General features: G+C 44.4%; 1 protein-coding gene across 1 annotated transcript; it reads left to right on the plus strand.

Moving 5' to 3' along the window:
* Positions 1–4,454: 4,454 nt before the first annotated feature.
* Positions 4,455–24,611, plus strand: TMX4 (thioredoxin related transmembrane protein 4). Its single transcript, XM_081906511.1, has 8 exons — positions 4,455–4,702; positions 10,716–10,831; positions 12,533–12,578; positions 13,982–14,110; positions 16,609–16,654; positions 19,090–19,191; positions 21,986–22,043; positions 23,263–24,611. Exons 1-8 carry the CDS (start codon positions 4,470–4,472, stop codon positions 23,514–23,516), a joined length of 984 nt encoding a protein of 327 aa, XP_081762637.1. The 5' UTR covers positions 4,455–4,469; the 3' UTR covers positions 23,517–24,611.
* The last annotated feature ends 15 nt before the right edge of the window (positions 24,612–24,626 follow it).

The raw sequence follows: 24,626 nt of genomic DNA on the forward strand, positions 1-24,626 counted from the left end.
CAACCAGTATAGATTGGTTCAAGCCGGCTTCAACCAGTTCCAACCGGTGTCAACCGGTTCCGACCAGTTTGGACCGGTTCAAACTGGCTTCAACCGGTTCCAACTGGCTTCAACCGGTCTGAACCGGTTCCAACCAGTCTAGATCGGTTCCAACCGGTCTAGATCCGTTCAAACCGGCTTGAACTGGTTCCAACTGTTTTGAACTTGTTTCAACCGGTCTATACCGGTTCCAAATGGTTTGAAACGGTTCCAACTGGTCTGAACGTGGTTCAAACCAGTCTAGACCAGTTCCAAACAAGTTTGGCTCGGTCTAGACCGGCTGCTACCGGTTTCAACCGGTTCAAACCAGTCTGGACTGGTTCCAACCGGTTTAGACCGGTCTGAACCGGTTACAACTGGCCTAGACCAGATGAAACCGGCTTCAACCGGTTCCAACCAGTCTAGATTGGTTCAAACCGGCTTCAACCAGTTCCAAACGGTTTCGACTGGTTCCAACCGGCTTGGACCGGTTCCAACCGGTCTAGATCCATTCAAACCAGTCTAGATCCGTTCAAACCGGCTTGAACTGGTTCCAACTGGTCTGAACCGGTTTCAACCGGTCTAGATCGGTTGCAAACGGTTCCAACTGGTCTGAACCCGGTTCAAACCAGTCTAGACCAATTCCAACCAGTTTGGACCCGTTATGACCGGTCTAGACCGTCTGAAACTGGTTTCAACTGGTTCCAACCGGTCGGGACTGGTTCCAACCGGTTCCGACCGGTCTGAACCGGTTACAACCGGTCTACACCGTCTGAAACCGGCTTCAACCGGTTCCAACTGGCTTCAACCGTTTCCAATCGGTCTGAACCCGGTTCCAACCAGTCTAGATCGGTTCCAACCTGTCTAGATCCGTTCAAACCGGCTTGAACTGGTTCCAACTGGTCTTAACCTTGTTTCAACCGGTCTAGATCGCTTCCAAACGGTTTGAAAGGGTTCCAACTGGTCTGAACCCGCTTCAAACCAGTCTAGACCAGTTCCAACCACTTTGGACTGGTTACGACCGGTCTAGACTGGCTGAAACCGGTATCAACCGGTCTAGATCGGTTCCAAACTGGTTCCAACTGTTCTTAACCTGTTCCAACCGGTCCATACCAGTTTCAACCAGGTTGGACCGGTTACAACTAGTGTCCACCGGCTGAAACCAGCTTCAACCGGTTCCAACCAGTCTAGATTGGTTCAAACTGGCTTCAACCAGTTCCAACCGGTCTCGACCGGTTCCAACCAGCTTGGACCGGTTCCAACTGGCTTCAACCGGTTCCAACTGGCTTCAACCGGGTCCAACCTGTCTAGATCCGTTCAAACCGGCTTAAACTGGTTCCAACCAAACTAGACCCGTTCCAACCAGCTTGGACTGGTTCCAACCAGCGTCAACTGGTCTGGACCAGTTCCAACAGGCTTAGACCGGTTCAAACCTGCGTCAACTGGTCTGAACCGGTTCCAACTGGTCTAGACCGGATGAAACCGGCTTCAACCGGTTCCAACCAGTCTAGACCCGTTGTAACCAGCTTGGATAGGTTCAAACCGGCTTCAACCGGTTCTAACGGGTCCGGACCAGTTCCAACTGGTCTAGACCAGTTCCAACCAGCTTAGACCAGTTCAGTCTAGACCGGATCCAAGCATCTTGGACTGGTTCCAACCGGCGTCAACGGGTTCCAACCGGTCTGAAATGGTTCCAACTGGTCTGAACCCGGTTCAAACTAGCTTGAACCGGTTCTAAACGGTCTAGATCGGTTCCATCCGGTTTAAAGAGGATCCAACTGGTCTGAACCGGTCTAGACCAGTTCGAACCATCTTGGATCTGTTCCAAACAGCTTGGACCGATTCAAACCGGCTTAAACCGGTTACAACCAGTCTAGACCAGTTCAAACCGACTTCAACCAGTTCTAACCAATCTCGACCTTTTCCAACCACCTTCTACTGGTTCAAACCGGCTTCAGCCGTTTCCCACCGGTCTAGACTGGTTCCAAGCAGCTTGGACCGGTTCCAACTGTTCTAGACCAGACGAAACGTGCTTCAACCAGTTCAAACCGGTCTGCATCGATTCCAACCAGCTTGTACCGGTTTCAACCGATCTAGACTGGCTGAAACCGGCGTCAACCGGTTCTTACTGCTCTGAACCGGTTCAGACTGGTCTAGACCGGTTCCAACCAGCTTGGACCGGTTCCAACAGGTCTAGTCTGGATGAAACCGCCTTCAACCGGTTTAAATCGGTCTGGACCGTTTCCAACCAGTCTAGGCCGGCTGAAACCGGTTTCAACCTGTTCCAACCGGTCTAGACCGGTTCAAACCGGCTTCAACCAGTTCCAACCGGTCTCAACCGGTTCCAGCCAGCTTGGACCGGTTCCAACCGGTGTAGATCGGTTCAAACCGGTCTAGATCCATTCAAACCGGCTTGAACTGGTTCCAACTGGTCTGAACTGGTTTCTACCGGTCTAAATCGGTTCCAACCGGTCTAGACCAGTTCCAACCAGGTTGGACCGGTTACAACTGGTCTACACCGGCTTAAACCGGCTTCAACCAGTTCCAACCAGTCTAGATTGGTTCAAGCCGGCTTCAACGAGTTCCAACCGATGTCGACCGGTTGCAACCAGCTTGGAGCGGTTCAAACCAGCTTCAACCGGTTTCAACTGGCTTCAACCGGTTCCAACCGGTCTGAACCAGTTCCAACCAGTCTATATCAGTTCCAACCGGTCTAGATCCGTTCAAACCGGCTTGAACTGGTTCCAACTGGTCTGAACAGGTTTCAACCGGTCTAGATCGGTTCCAAACGGTTTGAAACGGTTCCAACTGGTCTGAACCCGGTTCAAACCGGTCTAGACCAGTTCCAACCAGTTTGGACTGGTTACGACTGGCTGAAACCGGTTTCAACCAGTTCAAACTGGTCGGGACTGGTTCCAACCGGTTTAGACCGGTCTGAACCGGTTACAACTGGTCTACACCGTCTGAAATTGGCTTCAACCGGTTCCAACTGGCTTCAACCAATTCCAACCAGTTTGGACCGGGTACAACCGGTCTAGACCGGTTCCAACCTGTCTCGACCGGTTCCAACCAGCTTGGACAGGTTCAAACCGGCTTCAACCAATTCCAACCAGTCTGAACCAGTTCCAAGCAGCTTGGACCGATTCAAACCGGCTTCAACCGGTTCCAACCGGTCTGGACCGATTCCCACCAGCTTGTACTATAAGCCTTATTGGCACAAAGGTGGAGAACAAGTCTAGTACCCACTAAGGAAGAATGGCATTGTAAAATGTTTGAAGACGCCTGCTTCTTGGGAGGAAAGCAATGACAAACCTAGACAGCATCTTAAAAAGCAGAGACATCACCTTGCCAACAAAGGTCCGTATAGTTAAAGCTATGGTTTTCCCAGTAGTGATGTATGGAAGTGAGAGCTGGACCATAAAGAAGGCTGGTCGCCGAAGAATTGATGCTTTTGAATTATGGTGCTGGAGGAGACTGTTGAGTACTTTGGCCACCTCATGAGAAGAGAAGACTCCCTGGAAAAGACCCTGATGTTGGGAAAGATGGAGGGCACAAGGAGAAGGGGACGACAGAGGATGAGATGGTTGGACAGTGTTCTCGAAGTTACCAGCATGAGTTTGACCAAAATGCGGGAGGGAGTGGAAGACAGAAGTGCCTGGCATGCTCTGGTCCATGGGGTCACGAAGAGTCGGACACGACTAAATGACTAAACAACAACACCAACATCATGCTGAACTGCCTGGTCTGATGAACAGGATAAGAGAAAACGAAGATGAGGAGGAATATACAAGGAGGAATGGATAATGTTTATTCAATATATTAAGAACCAATATAGACAAATACATAACTTATTTTTAATAGATGACAAATTGCATTGTTGAAAAGATGCGGATTACGCGGACTAGCAGAAAAGCAGAGGAACCAGGTAAAGGCTGGAAGGGAAGTCATATGTAGACATCATGCATTTGGCACGAAGTTGCAAATGGGACACGGGGAGGGGGCTAAAGACTCTCTCTGTTCTTGAAAATGCAAATAAAAACCAATTAAAAGGAAGAAAGCATTGGGTAACAGCACGGATGACGCTTCGCGCCACCGAAGTCCCGCCTCCAACAAAGGTCACGCAAACGCCAAGACGTCCGGTACACATGCGCAGCCGACGGGCATATATACAACCGTGCAAAAAAAAAAAAGCCGGGCTAGATCTCCCCTGTTAATTGCGCAGGAGCCTGGCCCTGACAAAGAGAGAGGAGAGGCGCGCTGCTCTTCAAGCCACTTTCCCCACCCCCCCACTCCAAGCGCGTCGCACGAACAGGCACCTCCGCCACTCGCTTCCCCGCACATGGCGGAGGCCGCCCAATGGCAACCGGAAGGAGGGCTGCGTCGCTGCGTCACGGGAGCGCGGAACTCTACGGGATTTTTTTTTTTTTGGCGGCGGTTTGATTCCTCCCAAGATGGCGGCGGCTTTCCCTCAGTCGTTCGGCTCTCGCCGCAGCCGCTCTGGCTGGGACGGGACGGCGGGAAGGAGAGCGGCGGCGGCGGCTGCTCCGGCCTTGGTGGCGTTGGCGGCCGCCGTCGCCGCCGTCGCCTCGGCTTCGCAGGACCCCGGCGCGGCGGGGCGGCCAGTGAGGGAGCTGAGCGGGTCCAACTGGAGCCTCCTGCTGCAAGGCCAGTGGATGGTCCAATTGTGAGTCGCTTGCGGCGCTTCGGAGACTCTCGGACTACGACTCCCGGCGGCCCCTGCGCGAGCGCGGCCCTCCGGGGCTGCTGGGAGTTGTAGTCCAAAGCTTCCAGGAAGGGCGGGGCGGGGACACCACTAAGCAGGCTGGTTTCAGAATTGCTCAGGATCTCAATGGAGGAAGCTGGACTCTGGTGGGTGGCAGTGGGTGGGTTTGGAGACTCCCTCCCTCTGGTTCCTTTGGGCTTCACCGGGCACAATTTTATTTTATTTTTTTACCTTGATTAAATTTATACCTGGAGAAATGGGAGGGACCCCAGCAGGTCATCTAGTCCAGCCCGCTCCCCTGCCCTGCAGGGATATTAAGATGCCGGCCCTAATGTGATTCAAAACCATACCAGACCCTTCTTCTGGAGTTGATTCAGACTCTCTGATTGTCTTCTGCAATACAGTTAGGGTCATTTCATTTTAGGTGGCTTGCGGGTGGGGGTGCGGGGGTGGGGAGGCACAAGCGTTCATAGTTTTCTTGTTTTGATGCTGGGGATTAAAGCAAGACAACTATGGAGTCCGTCCTGACAAGTCAGCCTGGATAGGTCAGTGGGTTGGAGCATGGTGCTAATAACGGCAAGGTTGCAGGTTCTGATCCCTGTATGGGACAGGTGCATATTCTTGCATTGCAGAGGGTTGGACTAGATCAATCGTTCCCAACCTTTTTCTGGCCATGTCTCACCTAAGTATCTCTAAAACCCTGACCCCACCCCCACCCCCGTGACATATAATTCTTTTTATTCAAAAAGTGAACTCCTGTTCACGTGGAGGAAGCCTAAAAGGCCATGAACTTGGTCTAACCAGGGGTTGGCGAGGTTTACCAGCCATGGGCCGGATCACTCCCATGGAGATTGACCGTGGGCCGAACTGGCGCAGCGCGGTGCCGGAAATCGCTTCTGCTCATGCCCAGATGCTGAAAATCATGCCTGCACAGAACTGATTTCCGGTGTTTGGACATGCGCAGATGCGATTTCCAGTATCTGCGCATGCACAAACGTGATTTCCGGTGCTGCTTGGTGAGTCCCCACGCTACACTGCGTTTGGCGCAGCATGTGGGGAACTTGCCAAGCGGGTGGCTCAGTTCAGGGGTGGCTCGTGGGCTGGTAAAATGGTCTTTGTGGGCCGCATCTGGCCCATGGGCCTCATGTTGCTGCCCCCTGGTCTAACTCATTCTTGAATTGCCCCCTTGTGGGCTGTGTGCCCCATGTTGGGAACCACGGGTCTAGATGATTCCTCAGCATCCCTTTCAGATCTGCAATTCTAGGATTCTAAGAGGCGTCCAACTTAGAATCATAGAATTATAGAGTTGGAGGGGGGTCCTTTCCACTGTCAAACAGCGTTTACCATCAGAAAATTATTCCTGATGTTGAGGCGGAATCTCCGTTCTTGTAAATCCATGGGTTCGGGCCCTAGCTTCCAGAGCAGGAGAAACTTGCTGCATCCTTTATGTGACAGCCCTTTAGATACTAGAAGATGGCTATCCTGTCTCACCTCAGACTCCTCTTTCCCAGGGTAAACACAGGTAACTCCCTCAAATGTTCCTCACATCCTGCCCTTCCAGGGTTTTTTATGGTGCATTGTTGGTCTTGTTCTGTTTGCTGGTCACTGATTATCAAGCAACATCACTCTCACCTGGTGGCATGGATTGCGTTTCTTACCTATGCTCCCATCTCAGGGCTGGCCCACTCAGGAGGCCAGGTGAGGTGATGGCCTCAAGACAACAGCATCCAAGGGACAACAATTCCTAATTTCAATCTCACCATCCCGCCTCTGTTCTTGATGTAAATCTCCACTCGCTCCTTCTTCCTTGTTGGGGAGGATGCTCTTTTGTGGGGGATCGATTGCCACAGGTGCTCAATGTATTAGGCCGGTCCTGCCTATGAATCTTCACGTCATTTAGAGATGTGTATGCCCATGGCTTTTTTTAATTTTAGGGATGTCAAATCCCACCCATAGCTTCTTAAAGGTAAAGGTACCCCTGACTGTTAGGTCCAGTCACAGACGACTCTGGGGTTGCGGCGCTCATCTTGCTTTGTTGGCCGAGGGAGTCGGAGTACAGCTTCCAGGTCATATGGCCAGCATGACTAAGCCGCTTCTGGCGAACCAGAGCAGCGCACGGAAACACCGTTTACCTTCCCGCCGGCAGTGGTACCTATTTATCTACTTGCACTTTGACGTGCTTTCGAACTGCTAGGTTGGCAGGAGCAGGAACTGAGCAACAGTTGTTCACCCCATCATGGGGATTCGAACTGCCGACCTTCCGAGCAGCAAGCCCTAGGCTCTGTGGTTTAGACCACAGCGCCACCCGCGTCTCCCATAGCTTCTTAGCTACCTAATAATGCGGCACAGCTTTTCTCTTGCCTTGGTAGGCTTGTTGGAGGCGTATTGAAAAAGGAGACACCTTTTTAGGAATTTACAGAAGAGCCCTGTTGGCTTGGGCCAAAGGTCCAGCTAACCTAGCATCCCTGTTTCCCACTGTGACACCCAGCTGCTTATGGGCAACCCCTACACATGAAGGAAACAGCACCCCCCTATGCTCCCCAGTCATGAGTATTCAGAGGCATATTCTGCCTCTGCTACTGTGAGTAGAAACCATTGATCTCCAAATTCTCTCTCTCTTTCTTTGCATTTAGGGTGTAACTGTATGTAGAGTTTCTGTAGTCATTCTGCCAACTTTGTAAAGTAAATAACTATATCTCTGTATTGCAGATTAAAGGTTAGACGGAGGAAGAACGGTGGATCTGCAAATGGCCACTTACTTTCTGAATTTATGGCCGAGATTGCTTTAAGCGATCTGTACTATAACTGGTCATTTCATACATCTGACTGGGACAGAGAAGGCTGTCTTAGTTTAGGCCATGCAGGCATAGATAACTTTTTTAAAAAATAAAAAGAGAGCAATAGACAGCTTAAAAAATGTTTCACCTGAACCATTTGCATACACATGTTCTAGAGGATGTTTGTTAACATGGCAGCTGGTAACTCAAGCACAGCTTCCTTTTGCACATTTTGGGCCTTCATAGGATGGAATCTAATTTGTATGGAAACTGCTGAAGTGTTGTAAAACCACTTGTTAGAAACTGGAAGACTGATAATCTGCTTACAGCTCCGGTTGATTTTTTGATTTTTTTTAAAAAAAGATAATTTGAATTCAGTGGTACCTCGGGTTAAGTACTTAATTCGTTTCGGAGGTCCGTTAACCTGAAACTGTTCTTAACCTGAAGCACCACTTTAGCTAATGGGGCCTCCTGCTGCCGCAGCGCCGCCAGAGCACGATTTCTGTTCTCATCCTGAAGCAAAGTTCTTAACCTGAAGCACTATTTCTGGGTTAGCGGAGTCTGTAACCTGAAGTGTATGTAACCTGAAGTGTATTTAACCTGAGGTACCACTGTAATAGCAATTCAAGAGAGGGATCCACTACAGTTTAAAAGCAAAAAATATTGTGTGAGAAGCTGCTCGTTCAAGAACTTAGCTGTTTTCTAGCAAAGAAATGACAACCACATCTGAAGAAATGTGTTTTATGAGTATAGAGAAGGTATGGCCCCTTTGCGGTTTTCCTGCTTGGATCAGGATCTATGAACTGAATCTAGTTAGACTGCCCAGAGTTATATTTTTGTATAACGGTTTTTAAGGCGCTGAAAGTGGCTGTAGTTTGGAATCCAAAGTTTGCTGCAGTTGTCCTCTTAATTTGTCTTTATTCCTAGATGGACAGTTTCTAGAAAGTTTCTAGAAACGCTGCTATTAAATAGCAGTAAATCCTTTGGTAAACCTGAACTCATGTTAGTTTACTTTGTGGACAAAGAGGATATTGACAGGCATGTTCTTTAATTATTTATTTTATTATATTATAACAGAATAGTTGGTGTTAAGGGGACATTAGCATTGGTCTCTGTCCAGCAGCATATTATCCTGACACTTTCTGCATGGGTAGGGAGCTTCAGATGTTAGCAATTTTGGTGGGATATACACTGAAAAAGAAGAAGAGTTTGGAGGTGGGAACTGTCTAATTCAATGAATGTAAAGGAAGAATCGCAAAATGGTGAGGTATTGGTGCAGCAGGGGGATAGCTTCGCTCATTAAAAATTTTCAGGGCAACATTAATATCCTTAAGCTGAAAGGTTAAAATTGGGAGCCCACTATTTATTCTCAAATTCTTTTTCATTCAAAGGAATCTTTGCCATGCTCTTTGGCCGAAAGGTTTCTCAAAAGACATTCTCAGCATTCAGGGTTACAGTCTAAAAGACATGAATTTGCCAGTTCAGTTTGCCTCCCACAATGCTACTCCTACCAAATCACTGTTGCTGCTGTTGCTACACAATGGTAACTATGGTTGAAGGTCAATCCAGGCGAGACTGGAGCAATTCATAAGTGTAAATTCACACACTTTCTCAATAATTTGTTTCAAAGTAGAAACTCTCCTTGCTAGAGCACACAGCATGTACATCTGCAGCAAAGCATGTTGCAGGTCTGTATGTGGATGCCACTGATCCCTATTCTGGCATTGTGTAGCTGAGAGCATGCATGCTCTCTCATACATTTATTTCCCAGGTCTTGTTTCACCTTACCCAACCAGCAGCCCATCATGTATTATCCAACTGCACATTACTGAGCATATGAGGATTTGGTTGTGCTCACGTCACCCAGCAGCCCACTTGGCCCCAGATACATGCTATATAAACATCAAACATTGAAAAACAAAATATCCTATACAAGCAACAAACAAACCAATAAATCAGTAGAAACTAATAATAATAATAGCGTCTGAAACGAGTGTTGACATTTTGGGTCTGGAAGAGAGCCCATGCTCTGGGTCATCATCATAGAAATAGTTCGTTGTCTTGGATGCCGATACAATGACCTAGAAATAAATTTCCCATCCTTTATTTTCTGGAAATTCCAAGAACTGCATGGGGAGTATATGTAAGAGGAAGAAGGCAGAGAAAGTTATGTTTCTGTTTGTTTAGTTTAGCTTGTTTAGTTTGCTTACCATATATGTTTCTTCTGTCAAGACAAAGTGGCTTACATTAAAAGATAAAAATACCCCAAAACAAGAATTTTAACTATCATTCTGTTATGTACACTAGATTCAGCCGCAATGGAAACAATTAGAATACAGCAACTTAGTTTAAAAAATCTCATAGATATATTTTGATATGTGAGAGGCAGCTGTTAATAGTCTTAAAATCGGCAAATAGGGCTCCAAGTGTATATTCATTAAGAGGGAGATTTGCAGTCTTGCCACCAGTGAGATGGCCCTGTTCTTGTGCCTGCCTGCCGGATCTCGTTTTTCAGGCTGGGGAACCTCTGGATGTTGTTAGACTCGATTCCCATCATCCCCAGCCTGGCCAATGGTCAGTGATGACAGAAGATCTGGTCCAGCAACACATTGCCCCCCTTTGTGCCAGTCTTATATGAATGGACACCACAGCTGAGCCTAAAAGGCCAGCCAAGTTCATATGGGAATATTTCTGAGGTGGCCTGGTCTAAAGCCATTAAAGGCAAACACCAGGGCTTTGAAACAGGTCAGGAAACAAACGGGCAATCCGTTCAGGTGATATAAGACTGGAGTTGCTCGCTTTCTTGCTTCTAGTGCCAGAAAGCATTTTGTGCCAGGTGGAAGTCTTAGGACTACTTTTAAAGGCAGCAAACATGACAGTAACCTAGTATGGAGTAATGTGGCAGAAATATACAGGCAGCTCCAAATTTACACGGGGGTTATGTTCCAAAGCACTGTGTGTTTAAGTGAGATTGTGTATATTTGAAACACCCCACTCCACCTCGTTTTGTGGCATTTTTGTGATGTTTTCGGGTCACTTCCGGGTTTGGTATGATGTAGCACACACATTGGACATGCCTAAATTTTTCTCTGCCTGTGACTGATATTCCTCAGGGAATTTCCCATTGGTGATACATTGCAGACTTTCCAGATATGGAAATGTGTGCAATCACTAAATCATGTTGTCACTTTCCTTAGCTATGCCCCTTGGTGTCCCGCTTGTCAGGAGATGGAATCGGCATGGGAGGCTTTTGCAGAAAACAGCAAAGACCATGAACTCAGTGTGGGCAAGGTGGATGTCACTCAAGAACCAGGTAAGCCAAAATTCTCTTTTTAGTGGGGAACTTTAATACAAATATATTTACATGCTTGTTTTCAATAGGGTATTCCTTATGCATTGTTAATTTGTGGAACTGAAAATCCAGCATTTCCTTTCAAATTCTAGACATTACTTCTTCAGCAGGTGTGGCAAACCTCTGGCTGCAGGGTTCCCAACTGGCCTGGGATGGTATTTTCCCCAAACCACAGCTGCTTTTTTTTGGTCATACGTGGGGCAGATTGAATGAATGAATGAAAATTTATTTGCGTCAGCCATCGGCCATAGCAACAAAAGAACATTGCGATATACACAGAACAAAATAAAAGTTGATTATATAAAACACAGTTTAGAGTCCTGAATCAGCTGTCAAATAGTGGACCTTATTCTGATTGCTCCAGCTAAAAACATTGCAACCTTTGCTGTCATCTGTTCCTTTTGATCTGCCAGGAGAAAGGACATTGTGGCAGTGGTTGGGTGACCCAGAATGGACAATAAAAGAGGGGTGGTAATCTTGGTCCTCAGGTCTTTCTAAAGAGTGCACGCCAGGAGGGCATGTGCCACTGATTTCGTACTGCCATCTCTGCAGGGACATAAGCATTTTTTGTGTGGACATAAGCATTTTTCGGTTGGGGGAAGCCGCCAGGTCCCCAACTCTGTACTACAGCGTACATTGTTAACTAGACATATTTTAACTCTGTACTTGAACATTGCTGCTATTGTGGGAATAAGATAACTTAACTACAAGTTAACTTGAGCGTTTGGCTGGACGAGCTGGAACACGGTGTTCTTTGATGTATTCAATTTGCCCCTGATGGCAAGAGGTCTGGGAACCCTTTATGTAAATTTTCTACCCTTGACCTGAGTTGTGCTACTGCTCATCTGCTCACTTAAAGTTAGCAGTGCTTTTATGCATGCTAACTAGAGGATGTTCAGAGTTTTGCTGGAGGAGATCTTTAAAATTATCCATTAAAATGAGGAAATAATTGAATCTGAAGAGTAGGAGTTGTCACCTAATTGTAAGTGAGGCTTTGAGGCTTGGGCAAAAATATCAGTATGAATTTCAAGAGAAGCTAAAAGAGTTTTGATTAGCAAAAGTTCTTGCTGGGTGCGCCTGTCTTTTTCCTTAACCTTATATGCTGCTGCAGGTAGCTCACAAAAACACATACTGATAACATATTTGCATTTAATTCAGTGATTGGTTATTCATGCTCCAACTTCACTTTTTGCTCCTCCCTTGGTGATGGTGATTAACATTTTCAGCCATTCCACCACTGCATGTCACTAATGGCTATTAGTTTTTTGTTCCATTTGTTTATAAGGTTTGTTGTTCCTTTTGTTGTAGAGATAAAGCCAGCTGTGCAGTAGCTGCAGCTATAGTTCCACTCCTCCTTTGGAAGGCAATTGCTGTCGCTCAGTTTAATAGCAATCTGTGTGGCCTGCTTTAAGTCGGCCCATACAAATCTATCATATGCTGATTGATAACCAGATTTTTTTTTAATTTTAAATTGAATTTTTAAAATAAAATGCTTTTGGAAGAAAAATCTTTCTAAAGACAGTTTTCTATTTAAGTTGCATTATAGTCCGAAGCCTAGCCATCAGGAATTAATTAATTAATTTGGTTTCTTATACGACTGTTTAGGAAAGCAAAATAATGTCTTGGAGGGAAACTAATGAAAATACTTTTTTACTTCCTTAGGCGTAAGTGGTCGCTTCTTTGTTACGACACTCCCCACTATTTACCAGTAAGTATCTCATTTCATTTGTCTGAAAATGGCAACCGTTTGCTATTGGAAGACAGTATCTGTCTGTGCCAGTTTTCGGGGGCTGGGATATTGTTAGGATAAGCAGAACAACAGAAGTCATGGAAAAACGTGGGTCAACTGTTGGTGTTCTGGAGAATGTAGCAACTGTCTCCTGGTATGCCCTGTGGATGATGCTAAGGTCCATAAATAATACTTTGGAAGTCCCGAGCCCCAAGGAGGTTAGATTGGCCTCAACCAGAGCCAGGGCCTTTTCAGCTCTGGCCCCGGCCTGGTGGAACGTCCTACCGCAGGAGATCAGGGCCCTGTGTGATTTGACACCTTTCTGCAGGGCCTTCAAGATGGAGCTGTTCCGCCTGGCCTCTGGGCTGGACTCAGTCTAACCCCCCCTCTCATTTTTTTTTTTTTTTTGATGGAACCCCTTTTATGGGATTTGTATATTCATTTTCTCTCGGCTCTTTTTGCTGACCCATGTAGAACCAGCATGGATAGTTGGCCCCGGTGAATATTTGACGTTTTCTCCCCTTACGGCTTTGATCTATAGGCTACCACTAAAACGAGGCTGCATTTTAAGCTGCATTTTAAACTGTATTCTAACTTATATTTTAATCAGCTCTTTTATTTTTAATGTTTTTACTGTATTTATATTCAGTGTTAGCCTCCCTGAGCCCGGTCTTGGCCGGGGAGGTTGAGGTATAAATTATTATTATTATTATTATTATTATTATTATTATTATTATGTTTGAATTAAAGGTTTTTCAGGTTCAAAGGTGCACTGTTTTCTCCACAGTTCCTGGCGCAGATAAAACAGGAATCCCTTTAAATAAAGTAACTAAGTGAAGATGAGGCAACACTGAATTCACTGTGCTACAGTGAGGGATCACAAATGATTCTCCCTGCAGCAATTTCTATTAACACTGCAGATGCATCAACACAATAGTTCCTTTTCCTTCTTAAAAAAATAATTTTTATTAAAGATTTTCATGGACTACAAAAGAACATGCAATCTCTCTTCTCTCTTTTTTAATCAAATTATAAAGTGTTTTGGTTACTTTCAATGTAAGACAATATGATATCCAGAGGTAGGGGGAGAGAGTGGGTGATAAACTTGCACACTATTCCCCCCCCCCCCATTTTTCCAACTTGCTATATGTGTGAGGTTTTTATGTCAGCATCATTTGGGTAGGTTCTCTTCTGTACATTTGTTGGTTTACATGGGCAGTGAGAGGGGGTCCCAGGATGTGGTTGTTGGCCTTTGATTAACAGCAGCGAGATTCATTTCCATGTGTGGAAGGGGGGTAACCATAGCTCCTTCTGTGTGTTTTGGTTTTATACAATTACCTGTTTTTATACAATTACCTGGTTTTATACAATTACCTGTTTAGCGCAAAGGATGGAGTGTTTCGAAGATACCGTGGCTTGAGGACGCTGGAGGACTTAGAAGCCTATATCCTGGAGAGAAAGTGGGAAGCTGTAGAACCTGTGGCTGGATGGAAGTCCCCGTCATCTATTATGTAATTGCGTTACAGTACCTTGTCTTGTTGAAATTGCATCTTTATATATTTTTGCAGGTGGGGGGAGTTGAAAACTAGCTTTAATTATTCTAGCTCAGGGGTCAGCAAACTTTTTCAGCAGGGGGCCGGTCCACTGTCCCTCAGACCTTGTGGGCGGCCGGGCTATATATATATTTTTTTGGGGGGGGAGGGAATGAACAAATTCCTATGCCCCATAAATAACCCAGAGGTGCATTTTAAATAAAAGGACACATTCTACTCATGTAAAAACATGCTGATTCCCAGACTGTCCGCAGGCAATTGGGCCAGATCCGGCCCCCGGGCCTTAGTTTGCCTTCCCATGGTTTAAATCAGGGGTCAGCAAACATTTTCAGCAGGATGCCGGTCCACTGCCCCTCATACTTTGTGGGGGGCCGGACTCTATTCTAAAGGGGAAAAAATAAATAAATTCCTATGCCCCACAAATAACCCAAAGATGCATTTTAAATAAAAGCACACATTCTACTCATGTGAAAACACCAGGCAGGCCCCACAAATAACCCAGAGATGCATTTTAAATAAAAGGACATATTATACTCATGTAAAAACACCAGGCAGGACCCACAAATAACCCAGAGATGCATTTTAAATAAAAGGACACATTCTACTCATGTAAAAACATGCTGATTCCCGGACCGTCCGTGGGCCAGATTTAGAAGGCTATTGGGCCGGATCTGGCCCCCAGGCCTTAGTTCGTTTACCCATGTTCTAGCTCCTTAATATTTAGGGTGACTTTCTGTGGTCTGTATTTCCCCAGCCCATATCATTGGCTACCACTCACTGGTAGGGAATGTGCCACACTTGTGACATCAGAAAACAGGTAATTGTTCTAGATGTCATGGAATGAGTGATTTGAATGTTCACTTGCTGTTCGGACAGTAGCCACGTGCTTGTAGTAACTAAGTGTATTAATATTATTTTTAATAAATTTATTCATTTGGTTTTTCAAATTAAGGTTTTACAATCAGATATCCAACATACATCATAAAAACAAGATGTCAAAGAATCTCCTGGACTCCCCTCCTCCCCTTTGTGGGTCCTATTGTTAATCATTTTCTCCTGCATCTTTTATTATAATCCAAATCTTTTACATCTCCATTATATCTAAAATTCACCATTAAACTACAAGTGTTATTTAAGATAAATTATAATTTCCCTCATTCCTTATTAAAATTTTGGTCTTCCTGATTTCTGATTCTTCCAGCCATTTTTGCCTTTTTGGCATAATCCATCTGCCATTTTATGTAGCCAGGACTTTATCTTCTTTCCATCTCTGGGCCAATAGCATCCGCGCAGCCGTGGTCGCATACATAATCTTTTCTGTTCCATTGGGATTTTGGCACCTAGAATTCCTAAAAGAAAGCCTTCAGGGTTTTTTTTAGAAAAAAGTAATTTTAATTTTTTTTCCAATTCATTATATATCATTTCCCAAAATTCTTTTACTACATTTAAGTGTATTAATATTGAGTAGTGAGACCCAATTAGCATAAAATATGGTGATAAAATGGTAATAGTAAAATATGAAGCACAATTGAGTAATTAGGCACGGTTTTTGCAGTTTTTATGTAAGAGCTGAGAAACCGGCCGCTTCTCTGTGAAAATCTGTTTAACTCTTTGCGCGAAACTGTCACAGGAAGGTAAGAACCTTCTACAGTGATGTGCCCTCCATCTTTCCCAACATCAGGGTCTTTTCCAGGGAGTCTTCTCTTCTCATGAGGTGGCCAAAGTATTGGAGCCTCAGCTTCAGGATCTGTCCTTCCAGTGAGCACTCAGGGCTGATTTCCTTAAGAATGGAAAGGTTTGATCTTCTTGCAGTCCATGGGACTCTCAAGAGTCTCCTCCAGCGCCATAATTCAAAAGCATCAATTCTTCGGTGATCAGCCTTCTTTATGGTCCAGCTTTCACTTCCATACATCACTACTGGGAAAACCATAGCTTTAACTATTCGGACCTTTGTTGGCAAGGTGATATCTCTGCTTTTTAAGATGCTGTCTAGGTTTGCCATTGCTTTTCTCCCAAGAAAAGAAGATGAACCTGAGGGGCTCATCTTCCAGTGTCATAACTTTTATATACCTGTTGTTTTTGTCCATGGAGTTTTCTTGGCAGGGATACTGGAGTGGCTTGCCGGTTCCTGCTCCAGGTGGATCCCGTTTGGTCAAAACTCTCCACTATGACCTGTCCATCTTGGGTGCCCTGCTCGGCATAGTTCATAGCTTCTCTGAGTTATTCAAGCCCCTTTGCCATGGCAAGGCAGTGATCCACGAAGGGGACCTAGCTCTCATAATGGTTAAAACACATAATTTCTGTCATTATCCCCTACTACACTGTTAAATTATGGTGCAGATGGTCAAAGATTAGTGCCGATCAAGAAGGATGTGACATAGAACATGCAAGAATACTTAATTTGTCATGCTTTATTCATTGACATTGGTATAAACCAGATATTTGTTCTCTGTTAGGATGCATGGAATGGCAGGACTCTTCCATTTATCTGCATGGATCAGGGTGAGTAAATGTTCACCAATTAATTCTATATCATAAGCAGCTTGCACAATGCATTGTCAATGGCATTGTCATGGAACTAATGGTATAACCCCATACTTAATGCTAATGAAATGTGAGGTTAGCTCTGTATCCCATGTAGAAGCCTTTGTACTTTTCAGAACTCAGTTCATACGCTGTTGGCTAATTTACTTTATTTCAGCTATATAGTAAATTTCAAAATGGTGGTGGTTTATCATATCAAAAGTTCTGTACTCTAGTAATTGGAACACTAGCTGTTGGAATGGGAAATTTATGAGGCTGTCACAAGCAAACCCTTGGAAAGGGCTCATATTTTCCATATTGCATGCTTAAATTCTAGTCACCAGAATATGCTGCAAGAGGCTTTTTTTTTAAAAAAAAGCAAGGAGTACAATTTCCACTCTGATAATTACAGTGTGCAGTGACATTAACTAGTTTGTAGCTGGCTTTAATTTTTTACCAAACTGCATTTATTTATTTTCATAATTTATATCATGACCTTCAGTGTAAGTTTATGTTCCCAGGGAGGCTAACAGTGCTGTAAGAAACAATCACAGGGAGACGTGGCTAGTCCTGACATAGTTAGGTTTTATTGCATTTTATCATGTTGCACTCTGAGAAAGGAATACTGGGGTCTTGATGTTGTTGTTGATGACAATGCTGCAAAAAAATAGAAAATAAACCATGCAAATTAACACAGCAGCTGTCCATCCAGATAGAGTAGCTTAGGTTTTATTATTTACCATACTTTTCCGTGTATGACTAGGTGTTTTTTTTTACTAAAAAAAGTTTAGAAAGGGGGGTTGTCTTATATATGGGGGCGTGTTATACACAGAAAAATACGGTAAGTTAAAAAATGTGGGTATAGCCAGTTATGTCAATCCATGAGTGGGGAAAAAAATGCCTTTCCTCTCCTGTCCTCTCCTTCCAGCCCCGCCCTTGTAACCCCTCCACAGATTTGGGAGAATAAAGGGAAGTCTTGTTACACAAGTAGGTTTCAGCACAGGTTGTCTGCTAATGTGAGCCGTCCTTAAAGCCTGGGCAGCAGAGATGTGTTAAAGTCTGTATGATAACAATAGTAAAATTTATATCTGAGCAGCATGGACTTGGACTGCATGGTTTTGCTAGACCTGCTAACTGTACTTCCACACACAATGTGTGTTTTGCTGCATGTCGTTGTTGTTTAGTTGTTTACTCGTGTCCGACTCTTCGTGACCCCATGAATCAGAGCACGCCAGGCACTCCTGTCTTCCATTGCCTCCTAGGGCTTAAATTTAGAATTCTTTGTACTATTAAAGTTGTAACGGAAAACATGGTCATAACCCCCCCCCCGCCCGCAAGCAGAAATGCTTGTTCAGATGACTTCATTGTGATAGCTGTTTTTGTGAAAGAAGTCTTGCCATCCATCCAAAACGTAATATGGGAAATATCAGTAATTATGTATGGTTTCTATTCTTATCTGTGGAATGTAAACCACGTGACATTTTTAGACAGGCCTGAAGGCAAAATTGCATGGCATGAAATTATAATTATAATAAGTGCAGAGCTTGTCTCTGCTTTCTAAGGTGGTGTTCATCCAGAGAAATCTATCAATAATCTGGCCTACGGTCAGATTAATTTTCTGGCAACTTGTAACTGTGATGGCGCTTGCATGCAAATTCAGGGTTTAGATCGGCTTGTTTTCCAGTTGGTGTTGAACAGTTGGACCATAGTACAACAGGTGAGGTGTAAGGAAGCATTTTATCTATAAGCTGCACATTTGTATATTGAGTGAGATGATGAATACTAACACCAGCTATATTGATACTATTCTGTTTCCTGGTGTCTGTGAGATAGCATTTTTGACCATTTAAACCACTTTAAGTTAGAGAGAACGTGGAATTCTACAAATGTGTTCTATAACCACATGAATTGCTACTTCAGATTGTTTCTTAGGATGGAGATGGTCAGCGTGATATTGATTGATATTAATTGTTAATGATGAATTGGGGGGAATGAAGTCCTCAGGGATTACTTAAAAAATCAAAAAGCCTCGTTAGGGAGACAAAAGACTAAAGACCCAGAAGAAAAAAAGAATAGATTTGCTTATAATCTGAGTCCCAATTTGTATTTCTGGTCTAAAATAACTGGTTTTCCACTCTGTCTTCTGGTGCAGAGTATATAGGCTTTTCATCACAGAAATGCCAAAATGACATTGCTTTGCAGTCATCCTAGCAAATATTAGTTTTCGATGGATGTTCAGACTGTGTGCAACTCATTTGACACTGCTTCAGACTAGTAAGAATTTGTTTTCTCCTTTGGTTAGTGACTAAGGATTTTTTTGAAAGTAAAGACGATCAATTGATTTGTCCGAATTGTCATGTCCGGTACTAAAATCCCAATTTTATTTTAAGCTGTTTCTTTGTCTCTTTTTATAGCAAATCCACAACTACTTAACAGTCACTCTTGGAATTCACGTTTGGGGTTCTTATGCAGTCTTCATATTGGCCACTTTATTGATTGGTCTAATCCTGGGCTTGGTAAGTTTTATATATATATATATATTATTAAAGAGAATTGTAAGCAGTCTTTACTGTAGATAATATAGCAGTCACATCAGCCTGGAAGTTTGTAGTGGGCTTAGCCATTTGTGATTTTTCAGTGTTAAGGTTCACCTTCCATCCTACCATTCAAATAAGAATTGTGGAAGATACACGGGGTCTAGAATACTGACACTTTACTAGAGAGGAAGAAGAGATCCTCAGTTCATTAGGGGAGTAAGAGAAAGGCCGATTCCATGCACTTGGTCCATGTCACAAGAAATGCCAGAAGAACAAGCGCAGATACAGGCTTGAGACAGTTTTGACGCACTTTCCCCCATGTGCTGTCCCTGAAACAAAATGGGCAAACTCCAGGCTAGAACACCTTAAACTGACATCTAACAACTGAATCCTGTGTTCATTTCCCCCCCAAAAAATGAGTCAGACTATCTCCCAAATCAGCATGCATGTTGTTGTTGTTGTTCAGTCGTGTCCAACTCTTCGTGACCCCATGGACCAGAGCACGCCAGGCACGCCTGTCTTCCACTGCCTCCCGCAGTTTGGTCAAACTCATGTTGGTAGCTTCGAGAACACTGTCCCAACCATCTCGTCCTCTGTCGTCCCCTTCTCCTTGTGCCCTCCATCTTTCCCAACATCAGGGTCTTTTCCAGGGAGTCTTCTCTTCTCATGAGGTGGCCAAAGTATTGGAGCCTCAGCTTCAGGATCTGTCCTTCCAGTGAGCACTCAGGGCTGATTTCCTTAAGAATGGAAAGGTTTGATCTTCTTGCAGTCCATGGGACTCTCAAGAGTCTCCTCCAGCACCATAATTCAAAAGCATCAATTCTTTGGCGACCAGCCTTCTTTATGGTCCAGCTCTCACTTCCATACATCACTACTGGGAAAGCCATAGCTTTCACCATACAGACCTTTGTTGGCAAGGTGATGTCTCTGTTTTTTAAAAAAATATTGAGCCTACCATTTTAAAGCAAAGAGTAGCCTTTCAGGAGATAGTTCAAGGTGGGCTTGGGCACCCTCCAGCTTGCAGGCCAAGTTGGGTACAGCGGGGGTCAGTTTGGCCCATGAGGCCATTTCCCCTAAGCCAGGCCCACCTGCCCCACACCTGAAGTCATATGTGACATTGGGTGGGGCAACAAAAGATGTGGCTGCAAAGGAACAGTAAGGAGTGTGCACTACTTATGGTTCCTTGGCGAGTAGGGCTTGCTGACAGTGCTGAAGAGCTGATTGGTGCGCCACTAGGATTGACTGTACTGCCATGTTCCTTCCTAGGGCAGTTTGCTCTTGATGCCAGACAGTTGCTTGCCTCTAAATGCTACACGCGAGCAAGGCACAAACACACTGAGAGCCATACCCTCTGCATTGCTCTGTCTGCCATCTTATCAGGGACGCTGTGGTCTAGATCACTGAGCCTCTTGGGCTCGCTGATCAGAAGGTTGGCGTTTCGAATCCCTGTGATGGGGTGAGCTCCTGTTGCTCTGTCCCAGTTCCTGCCAACCTAGCAGTTCGAAAGCACGCCATTGCATGTAGATAAATAGGTACCATTCTGGCAGGAAGGTAAACGGTGTTTCCGTGCGCTCTGGTTTCCGTCACGGTGTCCCGTTGTGCCAGAAGCAGTTTAGTCCTGCTGGCCACATGACCCAGAAAGTTGTCTGTGGACAAATGCTGGCTCCCTCGGCCTGAAAGCGAGACAAGCTCTGCAACCCTATAGTCGCCAGACCAGGCTTCCTCAACCTTGGCCCTCCCGATGTTTTGAGACTACAATTCCCAACATCCCTGACCACTGGCTGCTAGCTAGGGATCATGGGAGTTGTAGGCCAAAAACATCTGGAGGGCTGAGGTTGAGGAAGCCTGGGCTAGACTTAACTGTCCAGGGGTCCTTTACCTTTTTACTTTACCTTTGCCTGCCATCTTCCATGAGGTTGAGGGTGAAGTTGGAAGGAGGCAGCCTACTCTGCCTGTGGAAACATTTTCTACACAATTTAGACCCCTGAACTCCTCAGGTTCTCAACTGTGTGAGTTGTCTGCAGAAACTGATTTGTGAGTTGCACATTAGAATAAGTCATTCCACTTACTATGAATCATTTCTCCTTATTTCCTGTGGTCCTTGTCATAAGTACCTGATTTAATGTTATGTTGCTTCATTCCTGTAAAACCCCCACCTTTCCTCTCTAGAGGATACCATAAAATGCTTTCACAAATGTTAATGTTTTTCTGCTGTTACAGAAGTAAGGTGCATGAAGGCTAAAATTAGTAGATCTTTTGCATTTTTAATATGTGGGGAGTTGGGTAAGCTTGGTTTGTATCTAATTTTTGCTGATGCACCTGGAGTTGTTAAAACCCAGCAAAAAAGGGAACAATTTAAGGAGAATGCTTTAGATCACCTCCCATTGCATGCAAAAGGGTGGAGGTCATGTGAGCCTAGGGCTCATCATGGCTCATTCTTGTAACACTGGCAATTTGATGGAAGCTTGTTCAAACAGAGCATGCCAATCTGTATGCAGTTGAAAATGTCATGCTCATAAGGACAAGCAACAGCACAGTATAATGTTCATAATTGTCAGTTGTGTTCATGGTTTTTTCCAGCAGCTGAATAAAATTAAATTACAAGTGTACTAAAGATACAGCCATTGCATCTCTGTGGATAAGTAGCGCTGAGATACAGGTGAATGGTAAAACCCCAACAAATTCTTAAAGAATAGTGTTCAGACATGAAGAAACCTGGTTCTGGTTGGAGAGCTTGCGGGATACCTTTGTAATACTTTTTCCTTTCCTTCAGATACTGGTTCTACTTACAGACTGCATTTTCCCACCTAGGTCCGAATTGGAAGATTCTGGTAAGTATGTAATAAAAAAACTAAGCTCAGGGTACAATTTTGCGAGGCAAACTGCATCATTAATGAAAGGCAGATAACCTAAAATGTAATGTTTTCAGCTGTTCATGTAAAGTTTGGTTTGAAAACTAGACATTCTGTTTCCAATAGTGATCAGATTTCTGTATGCAAGTGTTAAAGGAGTTGACATGGCCAGTTTTTGATATGAAAGTTTGAATAGTATTTGAATTGTGGGATACCAGTTAATTATACTAAGCAAGTGATACTGCACCTGTGAAGAGAGGAGTCCTTTTCCAAATTGGAAATAGATAGGTGCAATATTTTTCAAGTACTGTAAGCAGCATGAGAGTAGCTGTTGGGCTGGTGACACTGGAAATGTGTAATGGGTCTTCCTAACCAAGTATGAAGAAGTGTGGGCATTTATAAAAATTAAGTGGAGTTGAAGGTAAATAGTTTGCTTGGGCAATTGGGATATTCAAGATCTGTGGCACATTAATAATCTGCATTTTAAAAAGACATTACAGTGGTACCTCTGGTTAAGTACTTAATTCGTTTCTGAGGTCCGTACTTAACCTGAAACTGTTCTTAACCTGAAGCACCTCTTTAGCTAATGGGGCCTCCCGCTGCTGCCATGCCGCCGGAGCACGATTTCTGTTCTCATCCTCAAGCAAAGTTCTTAACCCGAGGTACTATTTCTGGGTTAGCGGAGTCTGTAACCTGATGCGTATGTAATCTGAAGCGTATGTAACCCGAGGTCCCACTGTATTGTAATGTCAACTGTGATCCATAAAGAATGCTACCAAAGGAATGTATTGCCAAATAGGTTTGCTGAAGACTGCAGCCTTATTTTCAACTGGGGGAAAATAATTGGATGGCTGGTAGAAGAGGAACAGGCAAAATCAGGGACTTAAAGCATTTCCACTTGCAAAGGAGGATGAATAACTTGCATTGAGCGTGTGAATGAGTATCTGCGTGTGGGAGAGATATTAGAAGGGTAGTGGTCTGGCCCTTTTAGGTAATGCCAAGTTGCAAGGTGATGCAGTTAACATGTAATTCCATTAGCAAATACATGGCACATGTGGTCTGCTTCTTCACAGCAAGCATAAGAAGAATGACAGAATATAGGAGACCCACCAGATGGAGGCTGTTGAAGATTTTAAGTTTAACAGCAACTTTAACATAATGTATATCAGTTTTTTTCCTCAATTCTTCCTGCCAACAGACTTGGTGGACCGCAGTGATGATAAAACAGAGGAGCAACAGGAGACAGCAGAGCATATAGCCGAAGAACCAGTTGCAGAAAAAGGTTTGTCTGATGGAGAAGATGAGGAAGATGAGTCTCAGGGAAACTCTTCGGAGGACTCTGCAGTTGAAGGATCTGAGACTGAAAATGACTCTGAGCACCATGCATCTGACAAAGTGGAGCAAAGCTCTCTAAGGCAACGTAAAAACCAGGTGGAGGCTGATGGACTATAGTGCAATTAGCTGTGTATGTACTTTTATCTGGACCAAAGAAGCGTCAGGGACCATCCTTGATTGCAGCTGAAGCCAAACACTTGACCTGTAAACTGTTACAGTTAAATCCATGCTTTGTGTCAGAAGGCTGCTTGCTGTCATTGTCTTTAGGGCCAGTAATTTCTGGAAGATACATTTTTAATGTTCAGATTGAAGCCATGACAATCACGTAACTCTGATTTTGTACTTGGTGCAGGGGTGGTGTCGATGAGAGGCGTTAACTTTTGGCTAGGATGACATAGGCAAGGCACACTGCACACAGATATAATTTTTGTGTTTCAGTATTATGTGCTTACAGATTTTAGTTAATCTAAGGCATGCTTTGGTCTTTGTTGGCAGAAGCTAGTCAGCCATGGAATTCAAAGCTTTCTGTAAAAACCCTATAGTAGTTCCTTGTTAGATATAAGGCAGCTTCCATTATTATCAGTGAAGAATTCACTTGCATATACATGCAGTGCACTGTTATTTTTGAAGTGGTTAAATGCATAGATTGCATATAAGAACACATCGAAGGTGCTTACCGTATTTTTCTCTGTATAAGATTTTGTATTAAGAAATTATGTTAAAAATTTGGGGTTGTCTCATACACGGATAGTGCAGAGGGGGGGATGGGCGATTGGTTGCAGTCGCGAGCAGGAGATTGTCAGCAGCTATTGGGCTATTGATTTGTGAGTGTGTCAAGGGCTGTTGTCGATTGGCTGCCTCTGCGTCAATTGGGTGGGCGACTGGCAGCTTTTGCGCCGCTTTTGATTTTAATTGTTTTTGAGTCGGGTGAGCGTTTTTCGGCAACCTCACCCCAAAAAAGCTCAACAGCTGAGGGCAATCCCCCCCAAAAGCTCAACAACTCTTGACAATCTCCCCCCATTTTCTTAATTTTGAGTCCCCCAAAACAGGGGGCATGTTATACACAGAAAAATACGTTGCTTGCAGTTCCCTGGTGTACATCTACAACATGTAAACAGCACAGCTCCCAGTGCAACAAATAGTGTAGGTTTATAAACCTACAAATTTTATTTTGGATGTGCTGACTTGTCTCGAAAAAGCATTTTAAAACTATGCACTATCTGTTTC

This window comes from Podarcis melisellensis (assembly GCF_964234715.1).
Source record: "Podarcis melisellensis genome assembly, chromosome: 3".
NCBI lineage: Eukaryota > Metazoa > Chordata > Lepidosauria > Squamata > Lacertidae > Podarcis > Podarcis melisellensis.

Excerpts from the sequence above, each read along its gene's own strand:
- TMX4 (XM_081906511.1), top strand. The coding sequence starts at position 4,470 with ATGGCGGCGGCTTTCCCTCAGTCGTTCGGCTCTCGCCGCAGCCGCTCT. Across the intron at positions 4,703-10,715 it reads GGCCAGTGGATGGTCCAATT|CTATGCCCCTTGGTGTCCCG; the intron begins GTGAGTCGCTTG and ends CACTTTCCTTAG. Across the intron at positions 14,111-16,608 it reads AAGTCCCCGTCATCTATTAT|GATGCATGGAATGGCAGGAC; the intron begins GTAATTGCGTTA and ends GTTCTCTGTTAG.